At 36.7% G+C, this 16,077-nt stretch overlaps 2 protein-coding genes across 6 annotated transcripts; both read left to right on the top strand.

Annotated features, from left to right (window-relative positions):
* The first annotated feature begins 437 nt into the window (after nucleotides 1–437).
* Nucleotides 438–6,857, top strand: LOC137029862 (uncharacterized). 2 transcript variants are annotated; one of them, XM_067399582.1, is made up of 3 exons: nucleotides 438–744; nucleotides 2,696–3,217; nucleotides 5,440–6,857. In XM_067399582.1, the coding sequence occupies exons 1-3, from the start codon at nucleotides 438–440 to the stop codon at nucleotides 5,817–5,819; spliced, it is 1,209 nt and encodes a 402-aa protein (XP_067255683.1). In that variant the 3' UTR covers nucleotides 5,820–6,857. The 2 variants fall into 2 exon arrangements, with proteins under 2 accessions (XP_067255683.1, XP_067255684.1); XM_067399583.1 differs by having other exon boundaries at nucleotides 463–744; nucleotides 2,702–3,217.
* Nucleotides 6,858–7,038: 181 nt separating this feature from the next.
* vrk3 (VRK serine/threonine kinase 3) lies at nucleotides 7,039–16,015 on the top strand. Of its 4 annotated transcripts, none has more exons than XM_067399580.1 (16): nucleotides 7,039–7,356; nucleotides 8,806–8,901; nucleotides 8,986–9,090; nucleotides 9,298–9,417; nucleotides 9,599–9,694; nucleotides 9,836–9,970; nucleotides 10,130–10,185; nucleotides 10,274–10,340; nucleotides 10,444–10,525; nucleotides 12,129–12,231; nucleotides 12,338–12,430; nucleotides 12,502–12,634; nucleotides 12,719–12,836; nucleotides 14,947–15,005; nucleotides 15,093–15,225; nucleotides 15,574–16,015. In XM_067399580.1, the coding sequence occupies exons 1-16, from the start codon at nucleotides 7,194–7,196 to the stop codon at nucleotides 15,575–15,577; spliced, it is 1,563 nt and encodes a 520-aa protein (XP_067255681.1). In that variant the 5' UTR covers nucleotides 7,039–7,193; the 3' UTR covers nucleotides 15,578–16,015. The 4 variants fall into 4 exon arrangements, with proteins under 4 accessions (XP_067255681.1, XP_067255682.1, XP_067255678.1 ...); XM_067399581.1 differs by having other exon boundaries at nucleotides 8,803–8,901; nucleotides 9,316–9,417; XM_067399577.1 differs by having other exon boundaries at nucleotides 8,803–8,901.
* Nucleotides 16,016–16,077: the final 62 nt, after the last annotated feature.

Below are 16,077 nucleotides of genomic sequence, written 5' to 3'. Positions count from 1 at the left end.
GTAACGTTTGAAAACAGACACAGGAAAACGGATCAAAGGGGTGTACACACAAGAACTACTATTTTATATATTTTGTCTTATATAGGCCTATATATTTATTTCCATCAAAACATCCATGTAACAATTAAAAACAAAACAAAATGGTTCACATAATACTCTAACAAATTCCATAACATCAGTAAAAAAAAAAAAAAGAACATTAAGTAATATATATGCTAACATTAAGGATAACATTCATAACAAAGACATAAGGAAAAAGATATTCACATTATTTTTTGTCTTTTTGTTATCAATGCAAAAAATACAGATGACATATTTATAATATACAACTTTATACAATGCACAAAATGTATCACCAATATGTTTAGTGTCATCAGAATACAGAGGAGATATTCTTGATTCTGACACAAATCATTTTTGCTCAGTGACCAAAGCGCATGCGCGAGAATTTCACGCAAAGAAGGTTACCATCTAGAATAAGGCAATCAGTCAGTCAGTATTCAAAGTCGACTCGTTCGAAAATGGCGGCACGAAAGCGAAGTATAGTCTGGTCATTTTTCCAAGCTGAGGATGACAGAAGAGTATTGTGTCTTCTCTGTATGAAGACGGTTTTGTATTTTGGTCACACAACAAACATGCTTCGCCATTTACGAACGAAACACCCGTCAGATTTTTCCTCGTTGGACAAAAGGAAGCCCGCGACAGATGCGGTATCCAAGCGCAACGACACTGGTTGCGTGGAAGGTATGAAAAGTTAAATTATTGTCTCGCAATGTTTACCATCACGTATACTGTCATTGTTACTCTGATAAGTCTATGACACAACTGGCTGGTTTTGGAGCTCAGAATCGAAACCTTATGTATTTTCTTTGGTTTGTGTTGATTTCTCTTCCATTTGGCCTACTCTGCACGTGCTTATAGCTTTCCACATGTAAGTCCAGGAGCCAATATAAAGGCGCTTTATCGTTCAAAACTGTGCTCGTTGTGATTGTGTGATTCAGTATCGACTCCGCAGTAAGAACGGGTTCGTTTTACAGAGTCTTGTGTCAAAGTGACGAGAGTTTCGCTTAGGCCATGGTTTTGGGTGGATGTCGCAACGACGCCATGTTGTTTTTTCAAACAATTGTCTATTACGTCGCTCAATGATAGAAGGCTAATTTAGCATATTTTATATGATCTTAAACGAATTTCCCCGACGGGAATCGATTCGATTCGACTCGTTCAGTCAAACGAATGAATCTTTTGAATCGTGTCGCTGATTTGGATCGGCAATATACGGTGCTTTGACAGAAAGAGCCACCCCGCCCCCTCCCGTCCAAAATAAACGGGACAGAAAACCTTTAACGGCAACGACCCCGTTCTGTGTGAAATATTAAGCCATATCATATCCGAATTGTCAGTGATTAATACATTCTACACAAGGTATGTCATTTTCTGAAATCTGAATTATTGAACAGTATTTGACCCGAAATCGTCACGTGATGTACCATCTGCTACATCCCCGGATGGGCGCGACTTTTTAAAAAACAAAAATTCTGGCCATTTGTATATTATATTATACAAATGAGTGTGTATATATATATATATATATATATATATTTGGTTATTTGTGTGTGTGTGTGTGTATATATATATATATATATATATATATATATATATATATATATATATATATATATATATATATATAAATATAAAAAATACACCCTGCCCTCCAAAAGTTTGTTGTGGTTTTGGACAATATCAGCATAAATCCTTATTTTTGGTGCAAATACATTACAGTAACTTGACATTATCATTGAAGACCGGCAATAATAATTTTCATTTTGATTACATAATAATGGCAATATATACATGACAAAGTCAGACATGCCTCTTTGCCAGCTGTGATGCCTGGTTACTGGTTTAAACTTGGCCTTGGTTTGTACAAGATTTTTGGGTCAGCACACCTTAATAGATTAAACAATTGATTACCAATTAAGTTTAGAATACAATGAACCAATTAGAACCCAGTTTAGGTCAGATAGCTGCTAATGGTGGATATTTTGATGAATCGAAAATTTAAGTTTTTTTCTATGTATAAACTGTTTATATAATAAAATATGTTTTTGTAGTTTGTGTTGTCCCTTATCAGTGCAAAATTATCACAAATTAAAAAGGATTCATGCCAATACTGTCCAAAACCCCACTTTTCTAGGGCGTTTCCAAACTTTTGGAGGGCAGTGTATATACAAAAATACATAGTAATAGTAAAGTTTCTATATAGGATAGAAACTGCTATGACGTACAACACCTGTTCATGTTTGTGATCAGCTTCCATGTTGAATACCGTTCTGTTCTGTCATCTATCCACTTCATGAACTTGAATTTGTAGAAATTATCTGGCAATAGAGTGCAACAGTGCAAGTTATTTTTAAAAGTAGGATCAGACAAAAGGACAAAGACTGTGTTTTTCACGGATTTAATGAGAGAAAGAACTACAATCTCATGAAGCATCTTGAATGATATCTGTCTTTGTAGGTTTAAAAATTCTCATTAAAAATCAATTCACTTATAGAAAAAAATAGAATGGGATTTTTACTTCTGGAACCCAACCTTTGCACTATAGTGAATTGTTAATTTTGTTGCACAGCAGCGTGAAATAACCAATGCAACTACTTTTTTCCTCCTTTTTTTTTTTTTTTTGGGTGCCAAGTTACAGTGTTAATGGACGAGCAACAGGTAGAGGTGGAGTCTGTGGGAGAAGATGGAGAAATGGATGGTGCCATCAAAGGGATCCTTCGTGCTGCAGCTGGAGAGGGGACAGCTGAAGCAGAGGTGGCTGATGAGGAAGGCGAGGGGCCTGTTGAAGAAGGGGATGGGAAAGAAATACAAGAGGATGAAGTCCCAGGTAATACTCGCAAGTGGAGCTCCGTGTGGGTGCACTATCGGAAGCTTGGCCAGGAGCCACGAGCCCTGTGCTTGCTCTGCATGGAGAAGATCCAGCACCGGAGTAGCACAAGTAACCTTATCAGACATCTACAGCATAAGCATCCCAATGAGTTTGCACAACTTGAGGATCACCCACAAAAGCGGGCTAACAAGCGCAAATCTGAAGATCCGAGCCGGCTCGCTTCCTCTCCCACATTAGCAAGCGGGACCCCGACCAGATCGCAAATTGTGTCACCGAAGCGTGACGTCCGTTCACCCTGCAGTACCAGCCTAGACAGATACTCAGGTATAGTTTGCTTTTAACTCTCCTCATCAATGTACATATTTGCATTTTGTGTGAAAAGGATGTTGTGTTAGCGTTATTATAGTTAACTAGATCTAAAACCATAATTGACATTAACTGAAATAAAATAAGATATACAAAAACCTTAAACTTATTTTGTTTCAGCTAGTTGCCAAGGCAATATCTCACTTTCATTTAGTGTAACTTAAAAGTATAGTTCACACAAAACTTAAAATTATCCCATGATCCCATGATGATGCCATCCTAGATGTATATGATTTTCTTCTTTCAGACGAATTTTAAAAAATGAAAAAATATCCTTAGTCCTCCAAGGTTTATAATGGTTGTGAATGGGGTGCTGCATTTTGAAGTAAAAAGTAATGCATCCATCCATAAAAAAAGTAATCCATACGACTCCAGTGGGTTAATTAAAGGCTTTCTGAAGAGAAGTGATGTGTTTATGTAAGAAAAACATTCATATTTAAAACTATATAAATTCAAAAAACTAGCTTCCGGCGGACGACCGAATGCTGAATGCGCAAGTCGATTTGCGACGAAAGAGTATCCTTTGACCTGATGCACAACATAATGACAGAGGCGCAGAGGATAGAGCAAAACAAATCACCTGTCATGGATTATAAGTCTAAAATTATAATTTTTAAAGGGGGTGATGAACTGAGAAATCAAATTTTCCTTGAGATTTTGACATATAAGAGGTTATCATACTTTAAGAATATCCTGTAAGTTTTAGAGCTAAAAACTTCCTTGTTAGTCCAATAAAAGCTTTAATTGACACCAGACCCAGCAAACGACAGGATTTACAAAGTGGGGATCTGTGACATCAAAGGGCAGCAAGCACCGCCTCTGCAGAAGAAGATAAACGCCTACTTCATCACTGGCTGTTTAGCCCCGCCCACCGATTCGCGCATGACATGCAATAGAATAGGTAGCCTAAGTAACATAGGCCTACGTGGTGCTAAACCGGTTCGAGCTACCAAGCAATAAACATGCCGTTGAGGATTACAAAATATTGTGCAGTGCTTGGACTCGATAGTAATGCAACATGTAAGTAACTGTGTTAAATCTAATGCCTGATCTGATATATAATGATTCATGTACAGTCAGATGTTGTTTGTCTGTGTTTGTCAGTAAATCAAAACTGTGACTAAATGCTCAACTTGCGTTGTTTCTCTTAGTAGGATGGAAGTAATCTGTTATTTAACGGTGATTAAATTATATAAAGAAAGCGATCAAAGAAAGCTCCCTTTGCAATCGTTGGAGCAGCACGTGCTGAAGCTGTCAATCAAACAGCGCGAGTTTACCAGTGACTGACGTGCAAAACTCACGTTTTATTCAACGAATCTTTTAGTTATATCGCGTTTGCACTGTTAGTGAAGCTGAAAGCATTGTTGGTGTACAGAAATTGAGTTGCAATGACGAGATCACTGCTTTCATGCACTCAACAACATGTCTGTGATCGGCTACAGTTTTCATCTCTGCAACCTTTCATGCCATAGATCTAAATGTAATGCAACCCTTTTCACGATTAGTTAACCTTGAGAGCTGTAATAGTAAAAACGTGCTAAAGGAGAGAGTAATGCTTGGCTATTTCAAATGGAAAGATGTTAGTCAACCACAGTAGTGGGCGTTTACACTGAAGTCTCACAGCAGACACGCCCCTTAAAACAGAGCGTTCAAATCAGAGGCTAAAATCAGGGTAGGAAAAATGCCTTTCATCTATAAATTATGACAATTTTGAATGTAAAAAGCCTGCTAACATTATAAGTGATACCCAAGAAACATTATAAAACAATAAATCAATGCAGATCATAACCCCTTTAAAGAGAAATATCGGAGATTTCGATGTAAGAGAAGAGGAGCTTAAGTTTGTTGCAGAGCCCTATTTGTTTGAACCATGAGAGGCGTCTAAGCTTACAATACATCCTACATCCTGCGTCATACATCGCGTCACAGGATTATCAATCACTGCCATTATAAACCTTGGAGTACTAAGGATATTTTTAAATATATCTCCGATTGTGTTCATCTGAAAGAAGATAGTCATATACACCTAGGATGGCTTGAGGGTGAGTAAATCATGGGATAATTTTCATTTTAGGGGAACTATCCCTTTAGTGTACTATAGTATACTATATAATATAAAATGACAAAAACACAGCAAAAATATCACAATTGATTTTTTTTTTTTTTCTTTGTTTTCTTAGGTGCTAAGTGGTCTGAGGGTGTGCGTATATTGGAAAGGGAGCGGGAGCTGACAGAGGCGTTGAGGCGTGTCCAGCAGGAAGAGGGGCGGAGCATACAGCTGCAGAAAGAGTTACTGCAGCAGTTCCGTGAAATGGATGCTGAACGCCGAGTGCTTCAAAACCAGAAATGTGAACAAGAGCAGGAGCACGCAAGGTTGCGGAAGGAAAAAGAAGACCTCCAGAAGGAGAAGAATGAACTCCAGAGGGAAAAAGAGGAGATGCAGAAGGAGAGAGAGGAGTTTCAGAAAGAGAAAGAAGAGCTGGAGAAGCAGAAACAAGAACTGGACTCCTGGAAAAATTCTCATGCACAAGGACAGACTGCTGGATTTTACAATTGTTGATATACTTAAGTATGTCTGTTTCACAAGGAAACAAGGATTTCCTTTTTATGGAAATAGTTATTTCTTTACCCTTTTTATTTTTACAAGATTGCTTTGGATTGGGGGAATGGGGTTGTGGGAGTGGGGGAAATGACAGGGATGTTGTATTTTCTTTAGCTAAATGAAAGTTTACCTTAACCCTCCAGGATTTCCAACACGTACATGCATGCAAATTATAGATTTCCTGCCGTTAAAATAGAGAGTCGTAATGAGAAGGCCTTTCATGTCAGATAACTAGAAAATCAGTTTTCATTAGATATACTCACATGCTGTATATATACATGTATATATGAGTGTTAACACAAAAAAAAGTTCATGTTCGTTCCAAAATTGACCAGTGTGTGAATGTATTCAAGTGTTTTTGTACATTTCTGCACTGGGAATAAAAAAAAAAGCGATCAGCAAATTTCCTTCCTCAGTCATTTGGGCCGTATTTTCGTTATTCCTGCCCTGGAGTTGATAAAACAGCGACATAATGGCATACGTTTATTTTATAACTTTAGTTGAACAGACTTTTGCTTAATGTGAGGGCTGAGAATATGGTGCAGTATTATGTGAAGAGCAATTTAAAACAATTTATGTTTTTAGACACATTTACATACTGTTGTCTCTCCAACATTGTTTTGTATATTTGACACATTTTTTGAGAAAAAAATGTGAACCTTGAAAACTGTTATAATTTTTATCTCTCAAAACTTTAAAAAAACATACTGGTTTGCTTGCATGACAACAAAGGATTAGTGTTAGTGTTAAGATATGAAAACGAAAATTCTGTCATTTTATTACCCTCATGACCTTTTCCTCTGTGATTTTATTTATTTTTGTCCATACAATGGAAGACAGTGGTCATCAAAACTGTTTGATTACCAATATTTTTCAAAATATAATTTGTGTTCGGCAGAAGTCAGTATTACAGGTTTGTATGAGCAATATGAAGGTGAGTAAACGACTATTTTCATTGTAGTCAAAACATTAATGTAGGAAATTATTACTGTTTTGTAATTTTAGTCTTTGGCTCATTTTCAGCAGTTAATAATATCAGAAAAGGGCACGAGCAATTTTAATATATTGCTCGCCGTTCATATTAAAAAGAAAATGTGAAAATCATGAATTCTGGTCCGTGTCTGTTGCCGTAATACGTCAGCTGCAAACAATCACGTGGTTTGTGTCAGTTACGACGTTTTGGTTACAACAGTGCGAAAGATGTTTGTTGAAGACTGATTCGCCAGTCAACATTTGGAAATATCGTTGGAAGAGCTTCCCTTGTGTCAGTGACTGCCAGCACATTTAGCCGAGTGCCGTATTCCCACCCAACGCGCCTAATTCGCCGTCATAATGCTGAATTTCTGTCCTGAGTGTGGTTCAAAGTTACAGATTGGGTTCAAATTCTGTCCTTCATGTGGTGGAAGACTCCCAGAAGACTCGACAGAAGCTGTAACTTCACAGCTATCCGAGCTTCATCCATGCTCTGTGCTTTCATCTGTGAGCGCCATGGAAGGTAAATATGGGTTTTAGTTAAACCTTATTTTAATCACATTTGTCCGAAATGTGTCAGAAAGGGCTTCAATTTGCTGATCAAAGAGGCAAAACAAGCTGACTGAATATAAAAAAGCAGAAAACACATGCTCATGCCATGCAGTACTTGGGTAAAGTTGGTTTTATATTCGCACATTCGGACTTCTGATAAATTCAGACTTTCCAATAAATGTCCAATAAATTTGCGAATTTTAAGCAGCGAAATGATTTTGACAACGATTGTCAACTTACATTTTTCACAGTCGATCAAAATAGGCAAGTATTGTTTTAATGGCATATTTACTTGTGAATGTCCAATGTATTGTAGTTAATAAGGCTATTGAAAATGAATGTGCGAATATAAAACCCACTTTACCCAAGTCCATGAAGTAACGCAGTGAACATCTTCAATGGATTCATGTCTTCATCATTACTTTAATACGCAAGTACATACATGACTGTTTCGTGGACCAAGTGCTTGCTGGATTCATATCTACAATTAAAAAATAATTTATTCATGTGACATCATGGTCCACATTTCCTTATTAACCCATTTGCAATTGAGTTGAACACTGTTAATCTAGTTGTCTAGTAGTAATAGTTTCAAAAGGGGGTTTGATGTAACATCAAAGTCATGTGTGTGTCATATCTATGCAGTACATCTTTATGATAGAGGTTAATCAGACATAAACCAGATATCTTTATTTTGGGGGAAAGCAATGATTCCCACAAAGTGAATATATTTTAGCTTAGTTTATTTTTTTGTGTTTATAAATGCTATGATGGTCTCTCTTTTACTAGCAGACGTGTTTAATACACTAAAAAGTTTGGGGTCAGTAAGGATTTTCTGTTGTTGAAATACTTTTATTCAGCAAGGATGCATTAAATTGATCAAAAGTGGGATTGAAGATATATTTATAATATGACAAAAGATTTATAGTTCAAATAAATGTTTTGAACTTTCTATTAATCAAAGAATCCTGAAAAAAATGATCAGTTTCCACTATATTATTAAGCTGCACAACTGTTTTAAGCATTGATAATAATAAGAAGAAATGTTACTTGAGCACCATATCAGAATGATTTCTGAAGGATCATGTGACACTGAAGACTGGAGTAATGATGCTGAAATTCAGCTTTTTTTCCACACAAGTAAAATAGATTTTAAATATATTAAAATAGAAAAGTTATTTTTAATTGTTGTAATATTTCAAAATATTAATGTTTTTATTGTGTTTTTGGTCAAATAAATGCAGCCTTGATGGGCATAATAGACTTTCAACAGTGTTAAAAAAAAATCCCAAACTTTTGAATGGTAGTGTATGCATAATACATGTAAGTCTATGTATATGCCATTTGACTGAGCCTCCTTTTTGACCCCTATTGCACCCCTATGAATACCAGCAATGCAAAAATCTTTTTTTTTTAGTAGATTCTGCTGGAGACTCCTCAAAATCAGCACTGATTCGCCCACCTTTGCGTTCGACACGGCGAAAGACCTTGAGTAGCACAGCCACGGACTGTGTTGGTGAGTCTGAGGGTGTTGAGTGTTTCTTTAGTAGAGCTTTGTAGACTTCTAGAATTTGTGTGAAAGATGACTGCTTTATTTCAGATCAGAAGTCTCTGCCATCTACTCGAAAGCGAAAGACACCCCCCCTGGTGAAAGAGGAGGAAGAAGTGTCAAAGAAAACATTGTCTATAATAACTCAAACCCCAGGTAGACACACTGTACTGTAAATCGCTAGACATTAACCTTTAAAATAGCATTTTTTATTATAGCCAAAAGTAATAAGAGCAGATGTTGCTGTTATTTCACAGAATAAATATCACAAATGGTGCGTTATTATTCCTTGTATAGAAGTTTTCTGCTAAATGCATGTCAATAGTGTTATAACACTGAATGCTGCATGATTTTGTGTGAAAGACTTTTGCATTATCCCAGATAAGAAGTCTTTGAAATCTCCTGGAAAGGGAAAGGCATCCCCCCAGATTAAAGAACAAGAGGCGGCGAAGCAATCTTGTTCGTTTACACTTCAAACTCCAGGTGAGATGCCGTGTACTGGGAAACTCTGGATGTAGTCTTTAAATTTAGATTTGGTATCTTCTTATAGCTTATGTAATTATAGCAGTAAATTGCAAATATGACACGCTCTTATAAATAAACACAAAATTAAGATATTTTTATTAGTGTGCCCTGAAGTATTTTGTGTGCTGCAATATTTCAGATAAGACGCATTCGATGTCACCTCGAAAACTTAAGGCTTCCCCCCAGGTTAAAAATGAGGAGGCAAAGCAAACATCTTCATTTACTCAAAGCCCATGTAAGATACACTATATAGAGGACAAACTGCTCAATTTATATAGAAAGATAATACATGATATCTAAAAGTGATTACATCACATTTCTTTATTGTGTTTCATACTAAATGGCATCATGTTGTTGTTGTTATGTGGGTTTTTAGCTAAATGCAAAGGCAGGAAGAGGGTGTGCACCGTGGAGCCTGTCCAGGAGGGTCTGGTGGTTTGTGACCAGTCAAGCAAAAAGTGGAAGCTGGTTGAACTTCTGTGGCAAACAGAATTGGATCTGACATATGCAGGTAAGATATTTGACTATCAAACCTTATAGTCCACATTAATGGCATGTGGGTGAATGTATCCATCTATGCTTCTTAATTTTTCCTCAGATGGTTAAGACAAAGATAACAGCAATGCAATAGATGTGGCTTATCAATATAAATATTGTCTGTTTAATCTAGTGTGCCAGGCAAATCAGCATGCAGACCCAAATGAATGCCAGTACATGTTGAGATTGGTGAGTGTTGTGTGTTCACAAAATGTAGCCTGTCTGTGTGCGTGTGTTTGTGAGGAAGGTCCTGATAACGTTGGGTTCTCTTTCTCAGGGTGCTAAAGAAGGACACCTGTTCAATGAGCAGAACTTCCATCTGAGAGCAGCCAAACCTGATGCAGGTCAGTCATTTTAGCACTTGCAATGTATATATAAAAAACCTGATTATTGCAGCTGGGCTTATAAATACTTCTTTTTCTAACTTCTTTTTCTTTCTTTCAAAAGTGGAGAAATGGATGAAAATGCACAAATTGGACTTCCTTGGGATTCCATCATGTGTAGGATTTGGTCTCCATGAATCATATAGGTATGTGGATTTGTATTTATCTGTTCAGAAACCTTTATAGAATATTATACTACTCTACCAATCAAATATTTGGGTGTTTTGAAAGAAATTCATACTAGTATTAATCAAGGATGCATTAAATTGAACCTTTTATTCATCAAAGAATTCTGAAAATACATCACGGGTTCCACAAAAATAAGCAGCACAACCATTTTTAACATTGATAATAATAAGAAATCTTTCTTGAACACTAAATAAGCATATTATTAGAATGATTTCTGAAGGATCATGTGACATTGAAGAATTAGTTACATTTTAAAATATATTCAAATTAGTGTTGTCAAAAGTACCGACTTTGATTCCAAGTCAGTACTGAAGTTTTAAAAAAGTGACGCTTTGAGCGCTGTTGAGCGGATTTGTAAACACTACTAAATACTGAGCAAAGGGTCTGAATACTTAGGACCATGTGATAGTTCAGTTTTTCTTTTTTAATAAATCTGCAAAAATGTCAACAATTGTGTTTTTCTGTGTGTACATTGAGGAAAGAAAATGAACTTAAATGATTTTAGCAAATGGCTGCAATATAACAAAGAGTGAAAAATTTAAGGGGGTCTGAATACTTTCCGTACCCACTGTATATAATCACAGATGTCAATACTTAGTGTTACAGCCGGCTCTTAGGCTGCAACAAACAGGAGACCAGATGCGCCAATTCTTTGCAGAAACATTTATTTTAACACAAGAAAGACATAAATATAACATTTAAGAAACGCTTTAAGGGTGGGCAGGACACTCAGTGTAACGCAGACCATCAAGCACCGTGCTGAACCAGACAATCATTCAAACAAAGCTCCCACACGAACGGTCTTTAACTCTGCATCCAACAAGTGTCAGGTGTGTCGGCCACGCCCCCTTCAGACGGCACCTAAGAATCACACACAACCAAACAGACGTACAGGGTAGACTGGGACATCACAATAGTGAGAAAAGCCTCCAAGTGGAGATAATTCAAGACATTACATCGTGGCATTACATTACAAAAATGGTTTAGAATTTAGAATGGTCTTTTATTTCCATATCATTGAACATGGACTTATCATTGTCTTTTAGCCTACAGCAATTCATTTTGCAATCGAGTTGTCAATTTGTCCAGTGAACAGTGGGATGTATTCACATATTTTTATTTTTAGTGATGTTTGTAAATTGTCTTTCTAAATGTTTCGTTAGCATGTTGCTAATGTACTGTTAAATGTGGTTAAAGTTACCATCGTTTCTTACTGTATTCATGGAGACAAGAGAGCCGTCGCGATTTCAATTTTTAAACACTTGCAGTCTGTATAATGCAGGGCAGTGAGTGCAAGAATTAAAGGGGCCGCAGCCTGAATCGGTGCATAGTTAATGATGCCCCAAAATAGGCAGTTAAAAAAATTAATTTAAAAAAATCTATGGGGTATTTTGAGCTGAAACTTCACAGACACATTCAGGGGACACCTTAGACTTATATTACATCTTTTAAAAAACTGGTTCTAGGGCACTTTTAAAGATTGTATGTAAAGATAAAAACAGTTCAATAAGTATGACCTCATTGTGGAATCTAATTGTATCCGTGTACACTTCCCTGTAGGTTTTTAGTTTTTCCCAGTATAGGCCAACCACTGCAGACAGTCATAGATGAAGGGACCGGATCTCTCTCTGAGAAGGCTGTTCTTCAACTTGCACTACGACTAGTGAGTGTGCCACTGAATGGCCTAAATCTCAGATTTTTTTGGTATTGCTCTAGCTATGCCATTCTATGAAACGGCACAATATATAGGATGTGCATTTGTTTTGTAGTTGGATTCACTTGAATTCATCCACGAGAAGGAATATGCCCATGCAGACATCCATGCAGGGAATATTTATATCAACACTGACAGTCACACAGAGGTCAGTAAGCATGTCTCTTATGAACTGAATGTGGAGCTTTATACATTATTAAAGTGTTTGTTGTTTTGTAGGCTTTCTTGTCTGGCTTTGGTCACGCATTCAGGTTTTGCCCTGGTGGAAAGCATGTGGAGTACCGACAGGGTAGCCGCACTGCTCATCAGGGTAACGTCAACTTCATCAGCGTGGATTCTCACAAGGGGGCTGGTGAGTGTCAGTTGTTCATTGCGTTATTTACATTATCAATGTCAGAAAGCAAGTCTAATTTGCATGTCTATGGGTGTTTTGCAGGTCCCTCTCGTCGCAGTGACCTGCAGTCTCTAGGTTACTGTATGCTGTGTTGGATGACAGGCTCACTACCCTGGAGTCACCTCTCTCAAATAAGCTCTATTGCTGCAGAGAAGGAGAAGTAAGGAAAAAAGCAAAACCACCTTGATCAGTGGCCGGTTACATAAACTGCTTAGACTAGTCTTACAAGTTAGTCATCAATTTTATTATATTTTTTTTCTTTTAAATTGGTCATTACTTTTTCATAACTTTTTTAAGTCAATAAGTCATTTAAAGGTGCCATCGAATTGAAAATTGAATTTACCTCAGCATAGTTCAATAACAAGAGTTCAGTACATGGAAATGACATAAAATGAGCCTCAAACTTATATAAATCTCATTTGTTTAAAAGACCTCCGACGAACAGGCGAATCTCAACATAACACCAACTGTTATGTAACAGTCGGGCTCATTAATATGTACGCCCCTAATATTTGCATATGCCAGCCCATGTTCAAGGCGTTAGACAAGCCAGTATTAACGCCTGGATCTGTGCACAGCTGAATCATCAGACTAGGTGAGCAAGCAAGGACAACAGCGAAAAAGGGCAGATGGAGCGATAATAACTGACATGATCCATGATAACATGATATTTTTAGTGATATTTGTGAATTTTCTTTCTAAATGTTTCGTTAGCATGTTGTTAATGTACTGTTAAATGTGGTTAAAGTTACCATCGTTTCTTACTGTATTCACGGAAACAAGAGCCGTCGCTATTTTCATTTTTTAAACACTTGCAGTCTGTATAATTCATAAACACAACTTCATTCTTTATAAATCTCTCCAACAGTGTAGCATTAGCCGTTAGCCACAGAGCACCATCAAACTCATTCAGAATCAAATGTAAACATCCAAATAAATACCATACTTACGCGATTAGACATGCTGCATGACGAACACTTTGTAAAGATCCATTTTGAGGGTTATATTAGCTGTGTGAACTTTGTTTATGCAATGATAGAGTCGAGAGCTTGGGAGGGGTCAGAGAGCGCGCGATTTAAAGGGGCCGCAGCCTGAATCGGCGCATTTGTAATTATGCCTCAAAATAGGCAGTTAAAAAAATGGGGTATTTTGAGCTGCAACTTCACAGACACATTCAGGGGACACCTTAGACTTATATTACATCTTTTAAGAAAAAACATTCAATGGCACCTTATTAGTTTTCTGATAATTTACTCACCCCCATGTCATCCAAGATGTTCATGTCTTTCTTTCTTCAGTCAAATAGATATTAAGGTTTTTGAGGAAAACATTCCAGGATTTTTCTCCATATAGTGGACTTCACTGAAGTACATGTTGAAGGTCCAAATTGCAGTTTCAATGCAGCTTCAAAGGGCTCTACACGATCCCAGCGGAGGAATAAGAGTCTTACCTAGCGAAACATTTTCTTAAAAAAAAAAATAAAAATATGTATATACATTTTAACAACAAATGCTCATCTTGCACTGCTCTAAGTCTGCAAAGACTAAGTCCAAACGGTCTTTACAAAAAAAGGTAAAACGATGATGTCGGACAATTTTGAAGTTGGAGGAGAAAATGTGATGGAGTTTTTCGCCCTACCGCAGTACTTCAGTCTACGTCACGCATGACCTTTCCAACGTGATTACGTAATGCGTGGTGCAGTGCAAGAAAAGCATTTGTGGTTAAAAAGTATATAATTTTTAATGTTTTTAGAAAATGACCGATCGTTTCGCTAGATAAGACCCTTATTCCTCAGCTGGGATCATGTAGAGCCCTTTGAAGCTGCACTGAAACTGGAATTTGGACCTTCAACCCATTGGTAGCCATTGAAGTCCACTATATGGATGAAAAATCCTGGAATGTTTTCCTCAAAAACCTTAATTTCTTTTCGACTGAAGAAAGGAAGACATGAACATTTTGGATGGCATGGGGGTGAGTAAATTATTAGGAAATTTTACTTCTAAAGTGAGCTAATCCTTTAAAAAAGAAGGTTGCTAGTTCGATCGCCACAAGTAATGAGCCATGAGCTGCAGCATCACCGGCTCTGGACAAGGTACTTTAGTCCAGGGGAACAGTTCCTTCAATGAGTGTACCTTTAGTCTCTTTAAATACAACATTTAGAATCATAAAGGAACACAATTTTCATGAATGAAAACCTACTGCATTAAAGAGGAAAGACTACGGTTATGTCAATGTGCTTTAATGTGCAATGTTTTACTGTCTGCCTATAGGTATGTTTCTGACATCCCTGGACTTCTGAGTTGCTGTTACAAACAGAAGAAAGCTTCAAGTGAGCATTCATTTTTCCATTCTTGTCATTCTCATGTGTTTAATACCAGTGAAGGAGTGAAAGTAATGTGTTTTCTGTGCAATTTAGGTGCATTACAAGAATATCTGTCTACTGTGATGACCCTGCAGTATACCGAGAAACCAGATTACACCCTTCTGAAAGCTGGACTTCATAAGAGCTTACAGAAAATGGGTGGGAGTCTGAATGAATCACTGAATCTGTAGGTAACATGTCCTTCCATATTTAAATGACTACTACAAGCTTATTTGGAAGATCCTTCCTTCCTTTAAATTTTTTAATTATGGGTATCACGTTTCAACTGCTTTATGGGTTCCAAGAAATATGAAACTCTTTCATTCTCACATATTTCAAAACTGCAACAGCTGTAAAAACTGTACAAATACAGAAATGATTACAAAATTTAAAAATAATGGTCCTCATTACTGGGAAGTTTACTGTTGTAATTACAATTTGAAGGTGTGTTCATGTGCAACTTCCAAATTGGCTTCTTATATTCATGCTGACAGCAGGTGAAGGTAGTTGAAATCTCTTTTTTTTTTTCCCACAGGTGAAACCATAATGAGAAGAGTTAACGGGTGTGGAATGTGGCTTTAATTGTTTTATGGAATGTTTAAGAAAGCTTTTATGTTTTTAAAAGCAACTTTTATTGCGGTTTTTACAATTGTATTACAGTGCAAACTTTGCATGCTTGTTTGCTCTCATTGATTGAGTTTTAATCACTGTGATTTATGTTATTATTGTCTTTTAACATTTTGAAATAAGCAGTTTAGGTTTTTATTTATTTACTTTTTTTCTTTTCTTTTTTTACAATAAATAATTTCTCCCTGGTCTTGATATACAACCATTACATTTCAATCCATCAGTCCGTTTTTCAAATCAATTTTGTTGTAGATTTACACTTTACAACATGTTATAAGGGAAGTCTTCTTCATATTTTTCTCTCATGTTTTCATAAATTGTATCGTACCTTAATAAAAAGAAACAGCAGTACACAAAAACTTGCTTATCTTTGTTTTGTTTTTATCATCATTGCGCACAAATACCACAAGAG

This window comes from Chanodichthys erythropterus, chromosome 11 (genome assembly GCF_024489055.1).
Source record: "Chanodichthys erythropterus isolate Z2021 chromosome 11, ASM2448905v1, whole genome shotgun sequence".
Taxonomy (NCBI): Eukaryota; Metazoa; Chordata; class Actinopteri; order Cypriniformes; family Xenocyprididae; genus Chanodichthys; species Chanodichthys erythropterus.
Note: the sequence above shows the minus strand (reverse complement) of the source record. Positions and strands in the feature narration are given on the sequence as shown.